Source organism: Lactuca serriola, chromosome 4 (genome assembly GCF_051521515.1).
Source record: "Lactuca serriola cultivar US96UC23 chromosome 4, Lser_US96UC23_V15, whole genome shotgun sequence".
NCBI lineage: Eukaryota > Viridiplantae > Streptophyta > Magnoliopsida > Asterales > Asteraceae > Lactuca > Lactuca serriola.
This window is the reverse complement of record NC_136411.1, coordinates 233,816,784-233,838,499: the sequence shown is the minus strand read 5'-3', so window position 1 is coordinate 233,838,499 and position 21,716 is coordinate 233,816,784. Positions and strand designations below refer to the sequence as shown.

Genomic DNA, 21,716 nt, shown 5'->3' with positions numbered 1-21,716 from the left:
ACTTATTTATTAGTATAACAAATGTCACATATTTGTATTCATTTATGAATAATTTACAACATCAATATAACTTATTTTATAGTAATTTAAAAACAAATATCAACATATCAATTTACCATATCATTATAAATATGTATTATTCATACATGAATATTATTGTTTATTGTTTTTATCTGCATATATTCATAATGAATAAAACCAAAAAACATTAAAAAAAAACTAAAAAAATCCCTAACTGTCTTTTGCTGATTTATCAGCTCCAACTCTTTCTGGACAAGTACGTAAATTGTGTGGAACTCGTTTTCCACATCCTGAACAGATTCTATGTTCCTTTTTAGAATTTTCATATGCTACTTCACCTGCACTTGGAATTCTTTTCTTGATTCCAGAACCTTTATTGCTTTGAACTTCAGGAACATGAATATTAATCTTTTCTAGAATAGGAATAGTAACATCCAAAAGCTTGCATACAACTTCACCATCTGTCTTGCTTTTCAATCTAGGAGAAATATAATCACTCTCAAATTCCTTCAACAACATTTGTTGCTTCTCATCAAACAAAGCCAATCTCTTTTTGTCATCTCTTACAATATCCAAACATGATTCAAAACTATAATAATATGAATCATTGACTAGCTTTACATTCTCACAATCACCTGAATCGGCTTGAACAGAACTAAAACGATAATTTCTTGATATCACATCCTTTCTCCATCTCTTCAAAATGTACCTTTCAGGAATTTCTTTAACACCACATCTCATCATTATTGTAAAAGCATGTCTGCATAAAACACCCATATGCTTAAAATGTTCACAACGTCAATTTATTTCTTTTTCTTTAGCTTTTATTTCAACCTGATACAAAAACAAAATTTACACATTTACATTCATATAAGAATACTCATATCAACACTCATATATTCATATATTCAAATAATATTCATATATTCATATATGAATATTCTCATATTCATATATGAATATTATTACATTTTTCATAAAAAACTAGTAGAATTACCTTAAATTCATTTTTAAATTCACTTTTAGTGTTGTTGTGCTGCACAATGTAAACTTCCCAACCATCTTCAATACCAACATATGAGTATGTACAGAAAAAACATGCTTTATATATTTCTTTTTGCACCTCAAAAAATAATGTACTTGCATAAACCTTTGATGCTTGCAGTTTTATTTCTCGAGGTGTTTGCATTTTATATGATGCTTTCTTTGATGCCTTATCAAGATCTCGCTGAGTATTCCTTTGCTTTTGAATGACAGTGTCGTAATTCATCATGAAACTCAAAAGTAAGTTCCCACTTTCTTAGTATGTATTAATGAATGAATTCATACTCTCTGACCTCGATGTACTCTTCATCAAACCACACATCGGAATATCACTAAAATATCCAGGTATCCATGAATCACGTATTGTATACATGTATTTAAACCATCTTGTGTCTTCAAGATTGAATTCCTTCATAAGCAAACCCCACTTCACCTCAAAAACATCAGGTTTCATAACATCAGGTTTCATATTAATGTCCCAAACAAGCTTTGAAAACCTTTTTCTAAAGCCTGTGTTAGTAAATAAATCATCTGATATCTGTATTTAAACAAAAATATTCATAAATGAATAAATAATAATAAGTAAAATAACAATCAATATTCATAAATGAATATACTAATAAGTAATATATTTGAAATATATTAAAATAATACCTTTTTTTCAACTTTTTCATTATATGCCACATACATAATCGGTGCTTTGAATTACGAAACACATTCTCAACAGCTTGTTTTATTGCAACATCTTGATCGGTTAAAACAAGTGTTGGTTCTTTCCCATGAGTTTTAAGAAATGCTTTAAGCAACCAAGAGTAAGACTCAATGCTTTCATTGCTTAGCAACCCAGATCCAACAGTAACCGATTTTTTATGATGGTCAATAGCAGTAAACGGAACAAAAACCATTCGATACTTAACAAACAAAAAAAATGTTCATTAAAGTCATTTTTTGATGTATTAATAATTGAATATAAAAATATTCATATATGAATAAACTATAAACAAAAATAGATAAAATAAATTACTTATTTGTTCGGAAAGTCGCATCAAACGAGATAACATCACCAAATTCAGCATAATATGCCTTCTCCATTTAATCAGCCCAAAACATACAGTCCAAAACATCATCTTGACAATTAAACTCAAATGAGTAATTTGGATAATGAGCTCGACGGTCATTCATTGTGTTTACTATTATCTGGGCATCTTTATAACCATTAACCCTGTTGATATCTCTCCTTAAATTTTTATAGTCAACTACTTTTGGCTTTACAAACTCATACCCACCTCTCAAACTTGCCCTCAACTTATGAGTCATAGTTGGACCTATTTTTGATGTGGAAGCACGCACAATAAACTCTTTTTCTGAATATGACATTTGTCTCGCTTTTTTTAAATCGCTTCTCTTCTCAAGTGGATGGTTATGAAGTTCATCAAACTGAAAAACTTTATAATCTGGAGTTCCATACACAGATTCAAATATAATCTTTGCTTGACAACCAATAGCTCTTGAATTTGAATTTCGTTTCCTCCTAACACCACTTGTACCTAATGTGTCAGAAGATATCTTTTTCTGTTTACCACCACGATTACATATAACATGTTTCTTCTTTATAATCTTGTTATCAAACCTTGACTGTGTGCTCAGTCTAACATCAAAACCACCAATTTCAGCATACTCAGAATACATTTTGATAGTCAACTTTAATGATTTGAAGATTAAACCTTAAATGGAATAAGTTGAACAGGTACATCTGGCTTATAGACATGTTCTCCAATTATATCATCACAATATTGTGCATCATGTACTGAACTTGAAGATTCACCATCTAAAATAATAATGCATGAATAAAACAGTAACATATATGAATACATCAAACTCATATAAATAAAACAAAAATTATTCATATATGAATAAAAACATTCATATATGAATACATAAAATTCATGAGGATTCAAAATATATAAAATAAAACATAACTCATTCATATATGAATAAAACGAAAAAAATAAAAAATTCGAAATTACAATTATCACACGATTATTCATATATGAATAAGACAAAAATTTATTCATATTAACATATTCATATGTAAATAAATGATAATCATCAAAATTAAAAACAACAAAATAATTCAATAACTAATACCTTCAAAAAATGAGTTCTCAACATCTTCTTCTTCACTCTCACTCATAGAAGAATACAAATCACCATCAATAACTCTAGAATTCGACATAATACACCAAATGATCTATATAAATAAACAAAAACAATCCTAATATCGAATATAACGAATACATCTCACAAAAAAGTCGTAAATATGACAACCTGGTTAATTACGAATATATCTCACCTCAACGTACAAAATATCTGAAAGAAACTCAAATCATATATGATCAGATGATGTAATTAAGCAATCTCTCTCGGTATAGAGCATAAAAACTACAACGATATATCCGATTAAAAATTAAATCAGCTCCGATTCAAAATAAATATCTCAAACTACTTAACAAAAATCCGATGAAATAACTCCAATACATATTCGAAACTTAATAATCTTGATAATGAACTCCGATTAAACAACATCAAAACGAAGATAATAAGCGTAATTCCAAACAAATTATAAAAAACAATAATCTTGATAATGAACTTTGATCTATCCGATTCAAACGATATACATACCTGATTAAATCGGCGGAAACTGAATACGAAGTAGAAAACTGAAACACAAATGCGAAACTTCACGATTAATGGAATGAATACGTATAATTGCTTACGAGTTATATGAAGAAAATAATATTGATAATGAATTCCTCATATCCGATTCAAACGAGATAAACATATCATCAAATTGGAAACTGATAACAATGAACAGTTAAGTTCTATGTAAAAAAGTTGCTAATTTACAAAGATACCCTTAATAAAAATGGACACGCGAATTTTTTTAATTTGAACATGTTAGATAAATGATTGGCTGAGAATGATTTCCCCATTCTTAACCTTTTTTTTTCTTAATTGAACCTACCTCTCTCTCTCTCTCTATATATATATATATATATATATATATATATATATATATATATTTCAAAATCATTAGAGTTTTATATTAAAAATATTAGTGTAAAAAATTACTATTTCATAGTCAATATCAATAATTTAACTTTTTTCAATCTATAATTACCGAATTTTAACTATAGATTTATTCTACACAACAAACTACTGATCCGATGATGACTTTAATTTTGATGAAGACTACGACAACAATTTTTAACTTATCGATATATTTATGGCAAGTTTGTCAAATTAATTAGACACAATTGGGTCATATGTTTTGCCGGCAAAACTGGGCCACTTTTCCGTTTCGGGCCAAATGATACACGCCACCGAATCTGGGCTATTTCCACATTTTTCGATTGAATTCTGTTGCCTCAATTATATAAGATATATATTTGTACAAATAAATAATTATATATACTTACTAATTCTAAAGGTCCATTTGAAGAGTTCTTGGTTTGATTGGACCAACATCAATTTCATTTTTTCTTATATTTTTTTATCCCACCGCCTCCAAAATTTTCTTATATTTTTTTATCCCACCGCCTCCAAACTTGCTGGCTAGGGTTTAAGAGAATGAGCTTATGTGATGCCCTCTGTTTTCCACCGCTTCCGCTTATATACGTGTCCGCCTTCTGTTATCCAAAGCGATATGTGTCCCATGCTTCCACCGCTCCATCTCTTTCTTCTTTCCGAACCTTCCACCACCACTCCAAGTAAGTTTCAAGGATGTCCAACCGGTATGCCCTGCTCCTCTCTTTTTAAATCCATCACAGGTTCCTCTTCACCTTTCTTCTTATTATTTTTTTGGCAGATTTGGTTATTAACCGTGGTTTTTCGTTGGTTTAAGGGGGTATGTCGGGGGTCAAATTAGGGTCCATGAATTGTAGATTTATGAAATTGTGATGATGAGAAGATGTCGACCGGTGATGATTCAGAAGATTTTTCAGCATTGTCTAAAAGATTGATCGGCGGATTAGGCCTGATCGGCGATTAGGCCTTGCAATTGAGTTTCGTCCGATTCTCCACCTCCCAAAAACTTCTCTCGCTGAATGTCTGCTTCCGAGGTTTGATTTTGTTGCTTTCTTGCTTATTTTTTGATACATTGATATGCCACTAGCTGAAAGGTTCCAGCTCTGTACATCGTGCTTTTGTTAATTTGACAGAGGAGGAATGCCATAAACAGCAAATCCATTCCATCAGATATATCGATTAATGACACGTCTTTTGACCATAGGTTGTAAAATGGTTTTTTTTTTTTTTTTTTATTTTTTATTTTTTTATTTTTATGATCAGGAGAGGGAAGCTTCTTTGAATGGAACTTTATCTGATATTAATCAATGGGTTGATGGATTCACAGGTTTAACTCTTATAAGAACCATAACCCAAATATATGATAAGATTATTGTATTAATTTGTGAAACTTTTGCATTGTTTCTCAGATGATACTCCTGCATCTGGACCTGCTTAAGAGGGTCTGGATCAATCTTCAGAGGGTTGGCTATATAATTGTCTAATAAATGATACAGAGATGCATTTATGTGTTGGTGGTTTGTATGTTTTTTTATAAACCTCATTAATTAATAACCAAAAAGATTTGTCTAATTTTAACAAGTTCATAACAGGAATCCATCTAACAAAGATAGTAAGGTTAAAAAGCCATTGAATTTGTTGATAAGTTAATTTGATTTTTATTTAATTAGTAAATACAGACACACCTACTTCAATCTGGTAAGGTTAAAAAGCCATTGAATTTGTTGATCTGTTACATATGTTGACCGTAGGAAATTCTTGCTACAGTTTTTTTAACAATGGCAAATTTATGATTAACAGAGCTAATGTATTGGGAGAAAAACGGAGGCGGTGTTTGCAACTTATGATCCTGCTCATGGAATATAGGCTAAAGATTTTTTACAAATATATAATGTGTCGGTAGAATTTGATACTTGAACACAGAAGGTAAATTTTCATCGGACTTTCCTCAATTATAAATGATTTTTGCATCCCTTCAGTTGTGATTCCGGTTTAAATGTCTGGTATTTTAACTGTGATTCCTTTAACTGTGATGATGTTTGTACTTTATATCTTTTACTGACTAATAAATGAATCTTGATCATATTTATCCATTTTTTTAACTTTTCAGGCACATTGCATTTCAACATGCGGCCATAATGTGGAGAATGCGGAGGACGGTGGTATCATATTTGTATGGATTCATGAACCAGTTTATGAGGTCTGTTATGAAATTATCCAATTCCCCTTTTTACTTCAATTGCCATTTTAGGCTGTTGATTGATCTACCTAAAATTATTTTTTTTGATATTATCCTAATTCAGTTTGATTTAGCTTATTTCATCATGAACTTGTCAAAAGAGGAACACCAATTGAACAAGAAACCATTGATTGATCGCAATTAGGGCTTTCACATTGATCGTATATTGCATTTATTGTTTCTTCAATATCTTGAAATTATGATTAGAAGTTATAATAAATGAATTTTGTTAGTGATTTGTATATTTATCAATTGCTGACAAGTTTACTATGTCGTTTCAGGAAAGAAATGGGAATGGCACACCTGAAAGACAACCTATGACTCCACATTCCCTAACAAAAATGGGTTCTAGGTTAGTTAAATTATGCAGATGAAGTGATTTCTCGAGTTCCATTTTCATCTAAAATCTGTTCATTTTAATGAGAGTTTTCTTTTGTTTCTACAGAGAGCGTACAACATGCTGTCAAGGAAATCATAAATTATCCAAATAAAGAATCTTGAAACTGGTCGTACAACATGTTAACTAATATAGTAATATTATTTTTTTAATGATGTTTATTCTGATTTTCTTGCATGATTTTTAGTTTTTATTTTAATTTATAAGTCCAAATGAAATAAATAGTAAAATATAGGGTTTAGGTCATTTTTGGTCACTTAACTTTTGGTTTTTTTCTCATTTGGTCACTTAACTATTTTTAAGTTTTAAAAGGTCATCAAACTTTTGATTTTGTACTCATTTAGTCACTTAACTTTTGATTTGGTCACATTTAGTCACCCAACTTTTAGAATTGTGCTCATCTAGTCACCTAACTTTTAAAATATTGTTCATTTAGTCATTAAACTTTTAAAAAAATTTAAAAGTTTAGTGACTAAATAAACACAATTTTAAAAGTTTGGTGACTAATTGTGACCAAAACAAAAGTTAAGTGACTTAATGAGCACAAAGCCAAAAGTTTGATGACCTTTTAAAACTTAAAAAGAGTTAAGTGACCAAATGAGCACAAAATCAAAAGTTAAGTGATCAAAAATAACCTAAACCCTAAAATATAACATCCTGTTTTTTTCAGTTTATTTCTTAATAAGCCACTGTCCTTGGAAAAAACTACTAATTATAGCATTGTACTGTTTTTTTTCTTATTAAGACATTGTACTTTAATAAATTTACCTAATTTTAGCAATAAATATAAATTTCAATTTGCATAACATTCCTATATTTGAATATATTTTTTCAAAGTACAAAACTGTAACAAGAAAAATTTAAAGTAGGATGCTATAGCAAACAAGTTTATAAAAGTACAAAACTGACTCTAATTTTTATCAAAATTTCAAGTCTTTCCCGTTAGGTCTAGGTGCAAACGCCTCCCATAATTCAATTATGGTGAGTCGTTATCTCTTATAGTAGATATGTATTTTTTACAAAATTCAACATTCTAAACTTTGTGTTTCACCACACAGGATACACCAAAACTCATCGACTTAAAGCACGAATCACTAGACATGGAATCTGAAATGAGTCAATAGTATAACCATGTCTCCAAGGGTATAGATGTCAAAGAGCAAGACTACACCAACAGAAAGTGTCACCAAAACTTTACATTATATACATTGATGAGAAATGAGGGTCTATTTTTTTTTTATGTGAAATTCAAGTTTGTATTTAGTTGAAAAAGAAATGGTTTTTCCGTTTGTGTTTTTTGTTTATTTCTTTTTCTGTTATTGCTATCTTCATTTTGACCCTAGACAGGTTTTTCTAGCGGATCCAATCCCGCAAAGCGGGACTCATCCCTAGTTAAATCTAAATCTTGAGCGCCTTTATGCACTTGCAAACGTAAAATCAAATTGAATAAACTAGTTATTTATTTATTTATTATTATTTTATAATTTTTTATGGAGTCTATCATTAAACGCACTCCGCCTTGTTTATTATATTATTATCATAATTTAATTTTTTTAATTTTAATATTGTTATAATAATATTATATATTATCATTTATACAAAGCAATATATACTTACCAGGTTTCAACCCGTGGAAATAATAGTTGAGAAAAAAAACATTATCGATAATTCCAAATCATAATGACTAATCAAAAATTTGCAAAAAAGATTATTAATTGACAAAAACCATCAATTTATTGGACAAAACATCCTAGAATATGGAAAAACCATATAATTAATATATAAACTGCATTTTCTTACTTACACATTAATCTAGGATAAACTGTTTCTTCCGTTAAATCCAAGGATTATAGAAACATACTTTCACTATACTAAATGCAAGAAAAACCATCAAATCATAAATTTGAAAGAAGGAAAGAGGTGCATATGTATTGTAATTCACCAATAAAAGTAAAATGAAAATAATAATAATAATAATAATAATAAATAACTGCACTTGATAAAAAATACTTTATTCATTTATTTTTGCATTGTACTTTCATGTATTCATATTACAACATTATATTTTACAAATCTACCAAATTATAGCAACATTTTCCAAATCCAAAGTAGTTTTCATGTGTATAATGGGGTATATTTTTCAAATTATAAAAAAATTGAAAGTACACTGCTAAGATTAGATTATAAACAAAGTTATATCTATGAACCACATAAAGGAAGAATATTGAATTTTACAAATAAACGAAGAAGAAGAGTACGTATAATACTAATGGAAAAAACCAGAAGAAAAAAGAGAGTACTTGACCAATTATATCTCAATTACAATAAAACCATATAAAACTAAAATAAAATAATGAATATATATATATATATATATATATATATATATATATATATATATATATATATATATATATATATATATATATATATATATATATACTCTATGAAACTTACAATGATCTTGGTAATTTCTTGGATCATAAAGATGGTCATACAAATGTTGGTTGATGCATATGGTATAGTATTTTATGATTTAAAGGAAGATTTTTATCAATAACAAAGTCTAGATATCCACCTATCTCGTTCAATCTTGCATCTAACCCTTCAAAGTTGCCAACTTTATAATGTACAATAAAACTTCAATATGGTTTTGCTTGTTGGGATTATAGTTGACATCCTGAAATTATTAGGTGTGATAGTTTGTAACCCATTCTAAAAAAAATTATGTAGCAGTTTGATATGCATCTGCATCAGAATTTAGAACGTATGTGCATGGTTGTGAAGATCAGATTTTGTGTTTTGTTTCTTAAGTATCCAATTTCACTGAACGCATGTGGTCATGCTAGGGAACATTAACCTAAACTTTAACCTGAAATAAGGTGACATCTTGAGGAAATGGAAGGAAAAACTAACAGATGTCAATTTTAGGAAAAGCAAAGACTTAATAGGGAATGCCTCTTTGCGTGGCTATCTATATTTAATTGTTCTTTTGCATTGAGTAAAAAAAAGACATTCACATGCGGCCTGAAAAGAACCCAAATTTAACTATGACACACCCATGCCACCAATTAACCTCAACCACCTTACAATCCATTATTTTTATGAACCGACTGAAAATGCAGGAATATCCTAAGGATAACGCACAAAGAAACGTTTACAATTAAAATGTTATGCATATTCTGAATAAAATTAAGTCAGAATACTCTCCAACACATCCAAATATTTGTTAAATAATATAATGTTACCTCTGTCAAAGCATCAACGTGCTAATGTCCGTCTAAGCATCGACTTCCAATGTCTATGCTCAGATATCACTTCATTTGTATGAAACCGTTCCAAGTATGAAAAGTACCTAAGAAATCCAAAAAAAAACACAATCATTATAATTCTTACTTACATTAATATCCGAACTCTTACAACTTTCTAAAACTCAAATTTCATAGTTAGGCAAAAAAAATAGTTAATTAAAAACCTTAGTCAAAGCAAAAAACTTATCGCAAAACCCTTCAAAAATAAAAAAAAAATGAATTATGGGTGACGAAAAGAAAAAAAAAACACAAACCTGACCTATTGATAATAATCAAATCCACGTAATGGGAAGCTTGAGAAGCACAAGAAACTTATTACATCTGGAACAATAGAAAAATAAAGACAACTTTTTCAAAAATCAAAATGAACCATAAGCCTATCTTCCAAAACAATTAAAACAAATACACATTTAATAAGAAAAAAAACATGACCTTTTTCTATTTTTTGTATACTCGATTTTTACTGGGTGTTCAATTGGTTTCTTAGTGTAAAAGCTGCAAATAGGGAAAAGCAGCAGTCATGATATTTATATACTGAAAAACAACAACTTTTCCCATGGCCTTCGTGGTATAAGACCCACATATCTGTAAGAAACGAATGCACACCAAAAATTCCTGAAAGAGACGGACAAGAGATAGACAGAGGATGGAGAGAGAAAGACAGTAGTGGCATAGACATTATTTAGATCTAGGGTTTAATGGGTTTCTTGAAAAATAGATGCAAAGAATGAGGGAAATGGAAATACGGTGGTGGAGATCGGCTTCATATTTGAAAATTCCAAGGAATTAGGGCAAAATGTGAGAGATGGAGCATAGAAATAGAGACAGTGGACACAATGGCATAGACAATATACACAAATTCGTTCATTGAAGTTCTTGATTTATCGGCTTCAGTTTAGAATGTTGACTGTTATTTGTGGAATAGATTAGCATCATATTTGTTCTGATCTTCAGTTTCAAAACTAAAATCTCGATGACATGCTCTGGGTTATATTCGGTATTTCTTATTGAAACTTTTAGGCGGGAAAATTTTTCAGGAAGGGCTGTGGAGTTGCCACGTGGCATAATGGTACTGTTTTATTAAGATAGGAGATTTTTTATGATTATTTTCTTTACCTATTATTTTTGTTTTCTTCAATGGTCTTTTATATAAGATTTTTATTTTTTAAATTTGTTTTTAATCTTAAGAATTAAAGATAATAACATGTTTTTGCAAAATATATTACATCAAAATATTTTATATCATATTATTTTGCATAATAATATTTTTGAATCATATCATTTTGAATAATATTATTTTGGATCATAATAATTTTGAATCATATAACTTTGGATCAATAACATATTTAATAAAATAAAGATTTTGTCCGTAAATTTTTTTAAGATAATTATCTATTTTAAATCATTTAATTTTAAACCATAAAAGTGATAACTAAAAATCCTAAAGTATACAAGTTAAAATATTTTTTGATCATAACAAATAAGATCATATTCATGTTGAATTATAACTTTTTTGAATCAAAAATATTTTGAATAATTTCATTATTAATCATACTTTGTTCAATATATATATATATATATATATATATATATATATATATATATATATATATATATATATAATCCTTTGAAATAAAGTTAAACATGTAAACAACCTTATTTTTTAAAATTTCTTTTCAAAATATTCATAATATATGATATATAATACAACTTTAAAATAATTTTTAATTTTGAGAACGGAAATGTTTACTTTTTATTTTTTTTATAAATAGTCATAATCATTTAAATAAAACATTCGTATCCTAAACAATATTATTTTTAAAAATTTTCTTTTACAATCTCACTAAAATAATATTACAAAAAACAAATATTTCTTTAAAATAAAATATATACAATTCAAAAACTAATTTAAAAAAAAGTCCTTTTATAAATTCATTAGTCTATTGAGTAGAAGTATTCCTCAAATTTTTAAATTTTTGGATTTTTATAAAATAAAAATTTATAATTTTTTTTTCAAAATTTCATGATTGTTCTCATTTTATAATGCATTATATTTTAAGAAGTTTGATTTTTTTTTCAAATTCTTTATTTGTTCAAAAATAAAAAAAAGTTAAAAACAAAAAACCATTTTTGAAAAACAAAACAACTCAGCTCCTGTGAGGCCGACACATGCCACAGAGGAGAAGTAAGAGGCTTGGGTGTTGTTTGTTTTTTTCTGAGGCAAAATGTATGTTGTCTGCAGACCACATCTGTAGACCTCTGCAGTAGAAGAGGTGGACCAAACGTCTGCAGTCTGAAAAAAGAAGACTGTTTGTTTTTTTAACATCTGCGGGTTACTAAAATAAACTGAAATATAAATAAACTGATTTTTTAAACTTCAAAGTGATTTTTTTAAATATTTTTATGACTTTGTTATGAATAATTAACGAATGTAGATCAACTTTTATGTATTATTGTATAAAAATAAAAATAAAAATGGTATGAATTAATGTATATATTTGATAAAAACCAACAACTTTGGTTGCAAAGTTATAACTAAACATTATAATTAGTGATCAAAGAATTTGATACATAAATGGATGGAAATAAACTTCGATTTTTTCAATTAAATCCATTAAAAACGTACCATAGATATTTTTCTCGAGAAAAATGTATTAAATAATGTTTTACAAAATTTGACAAAAAAATATAAGAATATATTATGATTTTTTTTCATATTTATATTAACAACTTCAACGACTATTATTGTAATAAATCTTTATTTATAAATTTGTCAAAAATATCATGTTTGTATCGTCGAACGTTTTTTTTTTAAGTTTTGTAATTTTTTTTCAAATTGTTTACCATTAATAAAGTTGGAAAAAATATAAATTAAAAAAAAACTAAAAAAAATAAAGATATATATGTTTTTTAGGCTAGAAGATGTATGCAGATGTTAGAAGACTCTGGTCCACATCTTCGCCAAGAAGAGGACACACATACATTTTTAGGTCTGCAGCCTACAAAAAAACAAACAGTCTGCGAAGACAAATGTCTGCACCTGGTCTGCGCGGCGCAGACAGAAAAGGCCACACAGATATGCAAACAAAAAACAAACACTACCTTGTTGTGCGGACGAGGTTATGTGATTGTCAAAGCAGGTTCACGACGACTCATTTTTCCATTTACATTTCTACCCTTACAAGATACAAAAATGGACCTTTGGCTTTTCTAATAATTACAATAATTCATTTATTAGGATTTATTCAGTTTTGGTCGATTAAATCTAATACCATCCACCATTTACATTTCTACCCTTACAAGATACAAAAATGGACCTTTGGCTTTTCTAATAATTACAATAATTCGTTTATTAGGATTTATTCAGTTTTGGCCGAGTAAATCTAATACCATCCAATTTTATTGATTAACGGCTATGATTTTTTCTTGTAGTCGTTATTATTTTTTGGGTTCTCACTCGATCCTATATATATATATATATATATATATATATATATATATATATATATATATATATATATATATATATATATATATACACATAAAAGTTTAATAGAGAAGCACTATTAATGATTCTCCAAGAAACCAAATATTTTTTCAGGTTTTAGATTTTATTGTTTTGCCGAAAAAAACTAAAAATACCTAAATTCATAAATTCACATTGTGAATACTAAACAATAAATTACATATTTATCGGATTTAGCGTGTGAATTTAGATTCATATTGCGAATCTGCATAGATTGATATTGTGAATTTGACGAAAAAAGTGATTTTTTTTTATCAAATTTGAGATCATTAGAAGGATAAAAACTTATGATTTTTTTAAAGAAATAAACTCTAAAAATTAAAAAAAATATTGGTTACTTGATTCCATTATTTATAATGGTTCTCTCTCTCTCTCTCTCTCTCTCTCTCTCTCTCTATATATATATATATATATATATATATATATATATATATATATATATATATATAAGATCAACAACGAACTCTAAAAATGAGAGCGAACCAACGAACTGTTCCTACATTCATTTGATTACCGAGAACCATGGCAACCTTCGATTTCTACATAAACAAACAACATATATAACGATTACAACATATATTCAAAAGTTTGTGATGAAATTTGGTCAATTTGCTGTGAAACAAAAAATATAGGAAAGAAAATGTAATGCATCAATCAAATGCATTTTTTAGGTTTTTATTTTTATTTATTGGGTTTGATTAATTTTTGTAGGAGCATACCCTTTATAGAAGTTATAGAGAATTTAAGATATGTGTTGTGGTGATGTTGTCAATGACTAGCATCGAGAAGATTAGTTCGAATCAAAATGACACCAAAGTCACATAAGTACAGGGTGCAATCCTTAATCCATATCTCTCAAAATTTCGTGTCTTCACCCATATACACACGCTTCTCTTATTTGCTGAACTAGATGCTTGAGATGAGATGGTTTTAGATATAATCATAGAGTATTAGTCTTGCAAAAGTGAAAAACGAGTCGTGCACTACAGGTGTTCGATGAAATGTTTGAGTGAACATTTTTACTCGGTCAGGCCATTTTTAGATTGATTGTGTGTGTGCATCCTGTTTTTGGCCGAACACATAAAAAGAACACTACAATATTTCATTTCTTTCTCATTTTAGGAAGCACTCCAGCAAATCTTATAAAACCTGGGCAATGCGTGAAAAAGACCAATATACCGTTACTTGCTTGTCTTAGGATAATTTCCCAGCAAAATTTATTAATTTTTCCTATCTTTCCAGCCTTGTAACTCGGCCATACGATCTCTGATTTGTGAAAACTTTATAACATTTGAAAGCATGTTAGGAGTACTACAAGTTCCTTATTATTTGTTTCGCCTGAATATGTCTAAAACGGGAGTTATTCAACTGTGAACATGGCAAGTCGGAATATTACAACATTTCAAGTATTTGAACAACCAACTTCAAACAACCATATCTCATTCATTACATATCCATTTTGTCGGATTCTTTTTATTGTGTACTCTTTGTTTTATAGACTAAAACTTTTCTTTGTAATGTTCTTTATATATAGTTATGAATATAAACTTCTTAAGCTCCAAAGTTGGAACGTTGTAACTGTCAAATTCCCAAATCAACTTTTCATTAATTTTTGTCCAACTTTGCAACCTAGTAGATTTTTCATATGACCTCCTTTTAAGTTGATTCTTGCTTCATTTTAAGGTCTACTAAAAGTTACCATGGTAACTTTTTTTTTCCTTTCCTTTTCTCTAGGGTTGACATTTATGGTCTCAAATTTGGCATTTTATCACTTTTACATGAAATTACAAATTTCATATTTTTTCTAGTTTTTCCATTGAACTTAATCCATTATACCATAAGGATATAAAACTCATATAACTCGTACAACGGTGGCATATTTACTTTTATATACTAGTTGGTTATGTAAAATGACCAATTTACCCTCTTTGACCATTTTCCCTTTATTGCTATTTGTTAATTTCCAACTTATTTCTTTTTCTTTCCTACCTTCTAAGCATCCATATTTTTGGGATGTTACACATATTTATATAGTAATTCATATGCATATGCATATAGTTATTCTTATACATATGCATATGTATATACTTATTTATATACATAAACATAAAACATATGTATTTAATAACCTTATGAATATATACTTACTCTTATGTATATGCATATACTTATCAATATGTATATGCATATACTTATGAATATTCATATATAATATACTTATTCTTACGCATATGCATGTATATAAGCATAATTGTATGTATTTAATTGTCTTATGTATATACTTATTTTTATACATATGCATATGCATATACATATGTCATATATATATATATATATATATATATATATATATGTATATATATATATATATATATATATATATATAAAGGCATTAAAAGTGTTTTTCTTTCTAAATATGCATGTTCCTATGCACATGTTTTTTAAAAAATATGTATATACAAAAAAAAATATGAATAAACATTAAAAATGCATTTTTTTTTTGAATTTCTTTTAAATATTAGTTTCAAAATGTAAGGAATATTTTCCCTGATTTAAAAATAAAATAAAATAAAATAAATAAAAAAAATAAATTGTTTTTAAATAAGTTCTAATGTACATTATATTTCGAACTTAATACTTAAAAAAAGAATTTAAAAAAAAGCGTTTTTAATGCATATTCATATTTTTTGTATAAATATATACTTTCAAAAAAATGTGCATATGTACATGCATATAATTTGTTTTTTCAAAACAAAATTGCATTTATCTTAGATATATGTATGTACACTTTTGAGATTTGATACTTAAATTTATTATAGATAAAAATTTTGTTGATTCTTTCCTTCAATTTAGTTCCATTAGTACAAAAATGAAATACAACCACACTTTTTGAAAAACGGTCTGTCACATTTTTTATTAAAAAGGTCACACTAAAAATTTGAAGGCTGTTTTTAGATACATTTAAATTAGTTTGTGTTTCCATTGTAACGATAATAAAATTTTTTACCACACTTAATTTTACCAAATGTGACAATTATTAGCTACACTTGAAGATTGTGCCCATATTTCACTATCAACCTTATTTATAGATTAACATTATGAAACTTTCTATATAAGAGACAATACATATATATTTGGTGACATGATGCAATTGTATATGTTTCTGTATTATGGAGTTATTTAGCCATATGAAATTCAATGTAGCTAACAGGGGATACATATGGCCACATTAATTATTTGTGTGTCCATAGGGTGGCTTTTAGCAGTGACTAAGTAAAAACAAGAAAAAAAAAATTATTTTAGCGGTTTATGGTTGTGTGCATTTTATTATGTGTGTCAAAATATGATCAATTGACTTTAAAAAAAAATAATATTATGAGTGTTAGTTGCATTTGGTTATATTTACAATTATTATGTGAGTCTATAAATAAATCTAGTTAGAAGAAACATAATGTCTAATCAGTATTATTATAGTATGGTCATTGAATGTGTGACGATAATTAGGTAATGGTCATTCTCTATATACTAGCTTGTGTATAAATTTAAAAAATAGTCTTCACTGAATTACCATTTATTGACTAGTCAACCATTTGACTTATATAGAGCCATTGACTCAATCACTTTTTCGACTTTTGATCACAAAATTCAAAAAAACAATGAAAAATTGAATGACTAAGTAGATAAATTGTATTAAATATGTGGCAGCAATGTGCTGGAAACAATATAATTAAAATGATAGAAACATATTTTTTAAAATAAAAAAGTAATAAGGGTAATAGTGTCAATTTGGAGCCGAAACACCATAGAGAGTGGTTGCTAGCATACACACTAAAGTAAACTTCCAAGAAATTTTTTCTTCTCTTCTATGGAAGTAACTATCCTTTTTTGAACCCTCGAAAGCCAAACACAAAGTATTTCATGCATTTTTCAAGACCAACATCAAAATAATTAATCTTTACTTTAAACGTACTAAAAAAATACAATATAATACTTGAAATAGGAGTTTGAAAATTACAAAATGACCATAATAGCGATATGCAACCTACAATAACAACACACTTACAATTCCTTAATCATAAAAGCAATTGACTTTATTTTTTTTACCCATACTAGCATCTTACTTCATTCTTAACTAGTAATAGCAATCTACTTTCATTTCCTTACCCATAAAAGCTACACAATTCAAAAAGAATTATCTATAACAATAATATTTAACCCAAATTAACAACATATTTACAATTTCTTACCCATAGTAGCATTATACTTTACATTTTACCCATAATAGCAACGCACTTCCAACTTTTTTTACTGATACTAGCAATTTGCAACCCATAATTGCAACAAACTTATAATTTTTACCCATAATAAAAAGGTACTTACAACTTTTTATCGATAACAACAATATATACCAAATAAAACATAATTCTTATATTGATAACATAATCCTATTATAGATAAAAAGAAAGTACATTTCTTAGACTAAAATATATATCCATTACTTGCAATTTTCACTTTGAAAAAACAAATGTCTTTTGTAGGTTGAGTTTTAAATACTAAACAATATCTAGGTCTTCTTGATTTATCTTAATTGTCTATGGTTGCAACTGCAATTATAAAAAATTATGACAAAAAAAGACATAGCTTTAGCATATACAGGGAGTGTCTGCATTTTAACTAAAGAAACAAATTAACATATATAGTTAAATAACTACTTTAATATAAGTAAGTGGCACATAGTAAACATGTTAGAGTCGGTTATTCAAATAAATGGTTAGTGCTATAATGTATGGACAATGGACATGTTATATAACTCAACAGAAGAAAATTAATTAGGAAACATTTGAAGCTTCATAAAAGTGTTTTAATAGTATATAATCAGATTATGATAAAGTAAACAAAAATATGAAACTTTTAGTTGATAAGCATCATAACAAATAGGAAAAACGGCACAACTTTAGAAAGTTAGTATCAAATTTATAATCTTGCTTTCATTAAAAGATGAACTTTTAGTTGATAACCATCATATAAAATAGAAATAATTGATTTAAAAAAAGAATGTATAGAACCATTAAACAGATTGATCGATCAACATGATGCCAGTTAGATGTTTCTCAAGCATCACTTCTGGTAATGAAATTGCAGATTGCAATCGTCAATTTTACTCAACAAACAGAACTAAAACTATCTTTAACTTAAAAAAATATTAGAAAGAATGAAATTTGGCATACATGGAATTGGAAAGAAGAAATATACACTGCAACATATCTATTGGGTTGGAGACTGAATTGGGGATCGATTATGGAAAACTTTTAGGGCTCGAAAATGTTAGTCTCCACCAATCGACTCCAACAAGCATTGATGTTGAAGCCTCTAGGTGTAAGAAAACTTGTAATATTGGGTCTAGCCAGAAGTTAGAAATCAAAATAATCAATAGAGAACCTACAATCTTTGATATGGAGGGCAAACAAGTTAGAGTGGAGTGGAGTAGCGTAAGAGAGAGCAAGGATGAGCAATAGTACATGGAGGACCGCAGACGAAGGTAGGATTTCAGCCGCCACCACAACTTCAGGTTGTCGTCGTCGCTCTTCTGTCGATGTGGGTCGACCTCCGCGGTAGTGTCGGTGGGCGCTGCCTCCTCCCCTCACCGATCTTATTCTTTCTCCATTTTAAGGGGGGGGGACTCAGGAAACCTAATTTTTTGGAACTTTTCCCAAAAGTTCTTTTGCTCTGAAAAATATCTCAAACACCCCCTAAATCTATCTCTTTCTCTGTTGATTTCTTCTATTTCCTCACCCTCACTCTCTCAATCTGATCTCTCCTATCTCTTTCTTACTAAATTTAGCGAACACACACCCCCAATTGGTGGCGGTGTATGCTATTGATTATAGCGGGAGAATGAATTTGGGGGTAGCTGATGCCTGGTGCTTAAATTTTTGTTTGAATGGCTTTCAAATTAACAAAAAAAAGGGTTAACTAAGGTTTTGTTATTAAAATTATATATATATATATATATATATATATATATATATATATATATATATATATATATATATATATATATATATATAGTTGTGTGTGTGTGTGAGAGAGTATGTATAGGTGTGTATGAAAAAAATAATAAACGACACCACCTGACTGGTGACCATGAAACAACAAGATTACAATGAAGTAGCAAGATTATGCTAGTGAGAAGCGTGAGAGAAAGTGACTCAGAGAGGTCCATTAGTGAGGCGATGTAACGTCCTATAAATTATGACTTCGGGCTAATGCCTCATGCTTATAGATTATGAATTATGACTTATGGTTTATGTCATATGGCTTATGGCTTAAGGATTATAGGTTATGGGTTTATGGCTTATGTATTATGACTGATGATTCAGGTTAGCCAGGGCAGGCCGAATGGCTAATGGATTTAAGCATCAGGCATCTCTCGTATCTCTTTCTTACTAAATTTAGCGAACACACACCCCCAATTGGTGGCGGCCATTTGGCCTGCCCTGGCTAAGCTAAATCATCAATCATAATACATATGCCATAACCTAACTCTACCCCCACCGATACCTATCCCACCAACTCACCCCAATCTACATCCATATACACATTCCCACGCCCACCCACCCTCACCCTATATAACCTACACCACCCACCCATATTCTTGACCTATACACCACCCACCTGTCCCACCTCTGACTCACCTCATACTTTTATAGGATATACGCAACTTATACACCACTACCTACCACCCTCCCCATACACATACCCATAACCACACCTACATTCCCACCCCACCCTTACACCAACCAAACCCACTCATCCACCCACCCTTACACTCATACCAACAACAACATGTATTACTCTATAAATATGGTTTACGTTTCATTCTCTCTAAGCTACACTGGCAACACATATTATCGGTGCACACACCGTGACCTCGCTTCTCAAACACCTTATTGCCGATTGGTCTTTGAATGAGTCAATTTCGTCTACTAAATGAGGTTTTATAGTTTTTCCTCCCAATTTCTTTCTTGATCAGTGTACATGGAGGTGACAGTCAAGGAACCACCGGTATAATTGGGTCGTCCATCACTAGTACTTTGAGAGCAACTTGCTCTACCGACAATTTCTCGTCCAACTGATTGGAGGACGGTCCATCAAATTGGTTTTACACATTCAAGGTTGGTTTGGTATGTATATTCACTCTTTATTCCAAGATTCATATTATCCCTTCAAAGTCATCGACACCTCCTAGAATTTAGGTTTTAAAATGGCAGAAGATTCACCAACTCTTAGATTTCAAGGTTTGTAATATCACACATAATCTAAAGATATTTAATACAATTTATGTGTTATTATATGTTGATTTCTACCAATGAAAATCGTAGGTCAGTATTCATTATGAAATTTCAATTATTTAGTTCTTGATTTAGTAAAAAGAAATTAAAAGAGCAAGCCCAAGCTTGGTTCGATTTCTTGGAGATGTTTGTTACAGGGATTTGGAGTTGTTTATTATATGTAATTGGACTTTGTTATTTAATACTAAAGATTCCGTTCGAGAACTGGTTGAAACACGATCTGAGAAAACAATATTGGTCGAACTATTTTTTTTTTCTTTTTTGCTTTAAAACCCAGTTTAATAGGGGTTAACCACTGCAGGTTTGGTTCCAAGGAGTTAAAAACTGATCGAGTTATATGAATTTATCTTTTTAAACGTACACCATACTTTGACTTCTATTAAACTTCTTTCGTTCTATACATGCTAAGTAAGCATACTCCTAACACAATTTTAAACCTTTAAATCAAGATTACATAATGGGTAATAGTTTAAATATTTACCAGACCCATGAATAATGAATCCTTATGGGTCTCTCTGTTTTTTTTGTCATACGTCACCTTATACCTTATCTTGATTTACTTCTTATATATATTATATAAGTTCTGTTTCAACCATATTTAACTTGTAATTACATAACATTTCAATGATTTGTTTCTTCGAACATGTAGCTGATCTTAGCCTAGAAAAACTTAAAGTTTGTAGTTTTAAGCTAGATACAACATGATTACGATGAAACTGCAAAAATCTTAAAACAATTG

The 21,716-nt window shown here is 29.0% G+C and overlaps 2 protein-coding genes and 1 long non-coding RNA gene across 17 annotated transcripts; 1 reads left to right on the top strand and 2 right to left on the bottom strand.

Annotated features, from left to right (window-relative positions):
* Positions 1 to 231: 231 nt before the first annotated feature.
* Positions 232 to 765, bottom strand: LOC145099241 (uncharacterized). The gene has a single exon (XM_079036832.1). It carries the CDS (start codon positions 763 to 765, stop codon positions 232 to 234), a length of 534 nt encoding a protein of 177 aa, XP_078892958.1.
* A 54-nt stretch (positions 766 to 819) lies between these two features.
* LOC145099240 (protein FAR1-RELATED SEQUENCE 5-like) lies at positions 820 to 2,754 on the bottom strand. Its single transcript, XM_079036831.1, has 6 exons — positions 2,257 to 2,754; positions 1,782 to 1,976; positions 1,359 to 1,603; positions 1,162 to 1,259; positions 1,019 to 1,083; positions 820 to 855 (listed from the first exon to the last, which is right to left on the bottom strand). Exons 1-6 carry the CDS (start codon positions 2,752 to 2,754, stop codon positions 820 to 822), a joined length of 1,137 nt encoding a protein of 378 aa, XP_078892957.1.
* A 1,833-nt stretch (positions 2,755 to 4,587) lies between these two features.
* Positions 4,588 to 8,258, top strand: LOC145096830 (uncharacterized). 15 transcript variants are annotated; one of them, XR_013704105.1, is made up of 8 exons: positions 4,589 to 4,859; positions 4,934 to 5,186; positions 5,416 to 5,479; positions 5,562 to 6,078; positions 6,263 to 6,352; positions 6,673 to 6,743; positions 6,837 to 6,922; positions 7,847 to 8,258. It is a non-coding gene; the product is annotated as an uncharacterized LOC145096830 (long non-coding RNA). The 15 variants fall into 15 exon arrangements; XR_013704104.1 differs by having other exon boundaries at positions 4,590 to 4,859; positions 4,970 to 5,186; XR_013704103.1 differs by having other exon boundaries at positions 4,590 to 4,895; positions 4,970 to 5,186.
* Positions 8,259 to 21,716: the final 13,458 nt, after the last annotated feature.

What these genes read in the sequence shown, in the direction of transcription:
- LOC145099241 (XM_079036832.1), bottom strand. Translation starts at nt 765, where the DNA reads ATGATGAGATGTGGTGTTAAAGAAATTCCTGAAAGGTACATTTTGAAG.
- LOC145099240 (XM_079036831.1), bottom strand. Translation starts at nt 2,754, where the DNA reads ATGTATTCTGAGTATGCTGAAATTGGTGGTTTTGATGTTAGACTGAGC. An exon ending in TTGATGAAGAGTACATCGAG is followed by an intron (nt 1,260 to 1,358) that starts GTCAGAGAGTAT and finishes TCAAAAGCAAAG; the next exon opens with GAATACTCAGCGAGATCTTG. An exon ending in AGCATCAAAGGTTTATGCAA is followed by an intron (nt 1,084 to 1,161) that starts GTACATTATTTT and finishes TTGGTATTGAAG; the next exon opens with ATGGTTGGGAAGTTTACATT.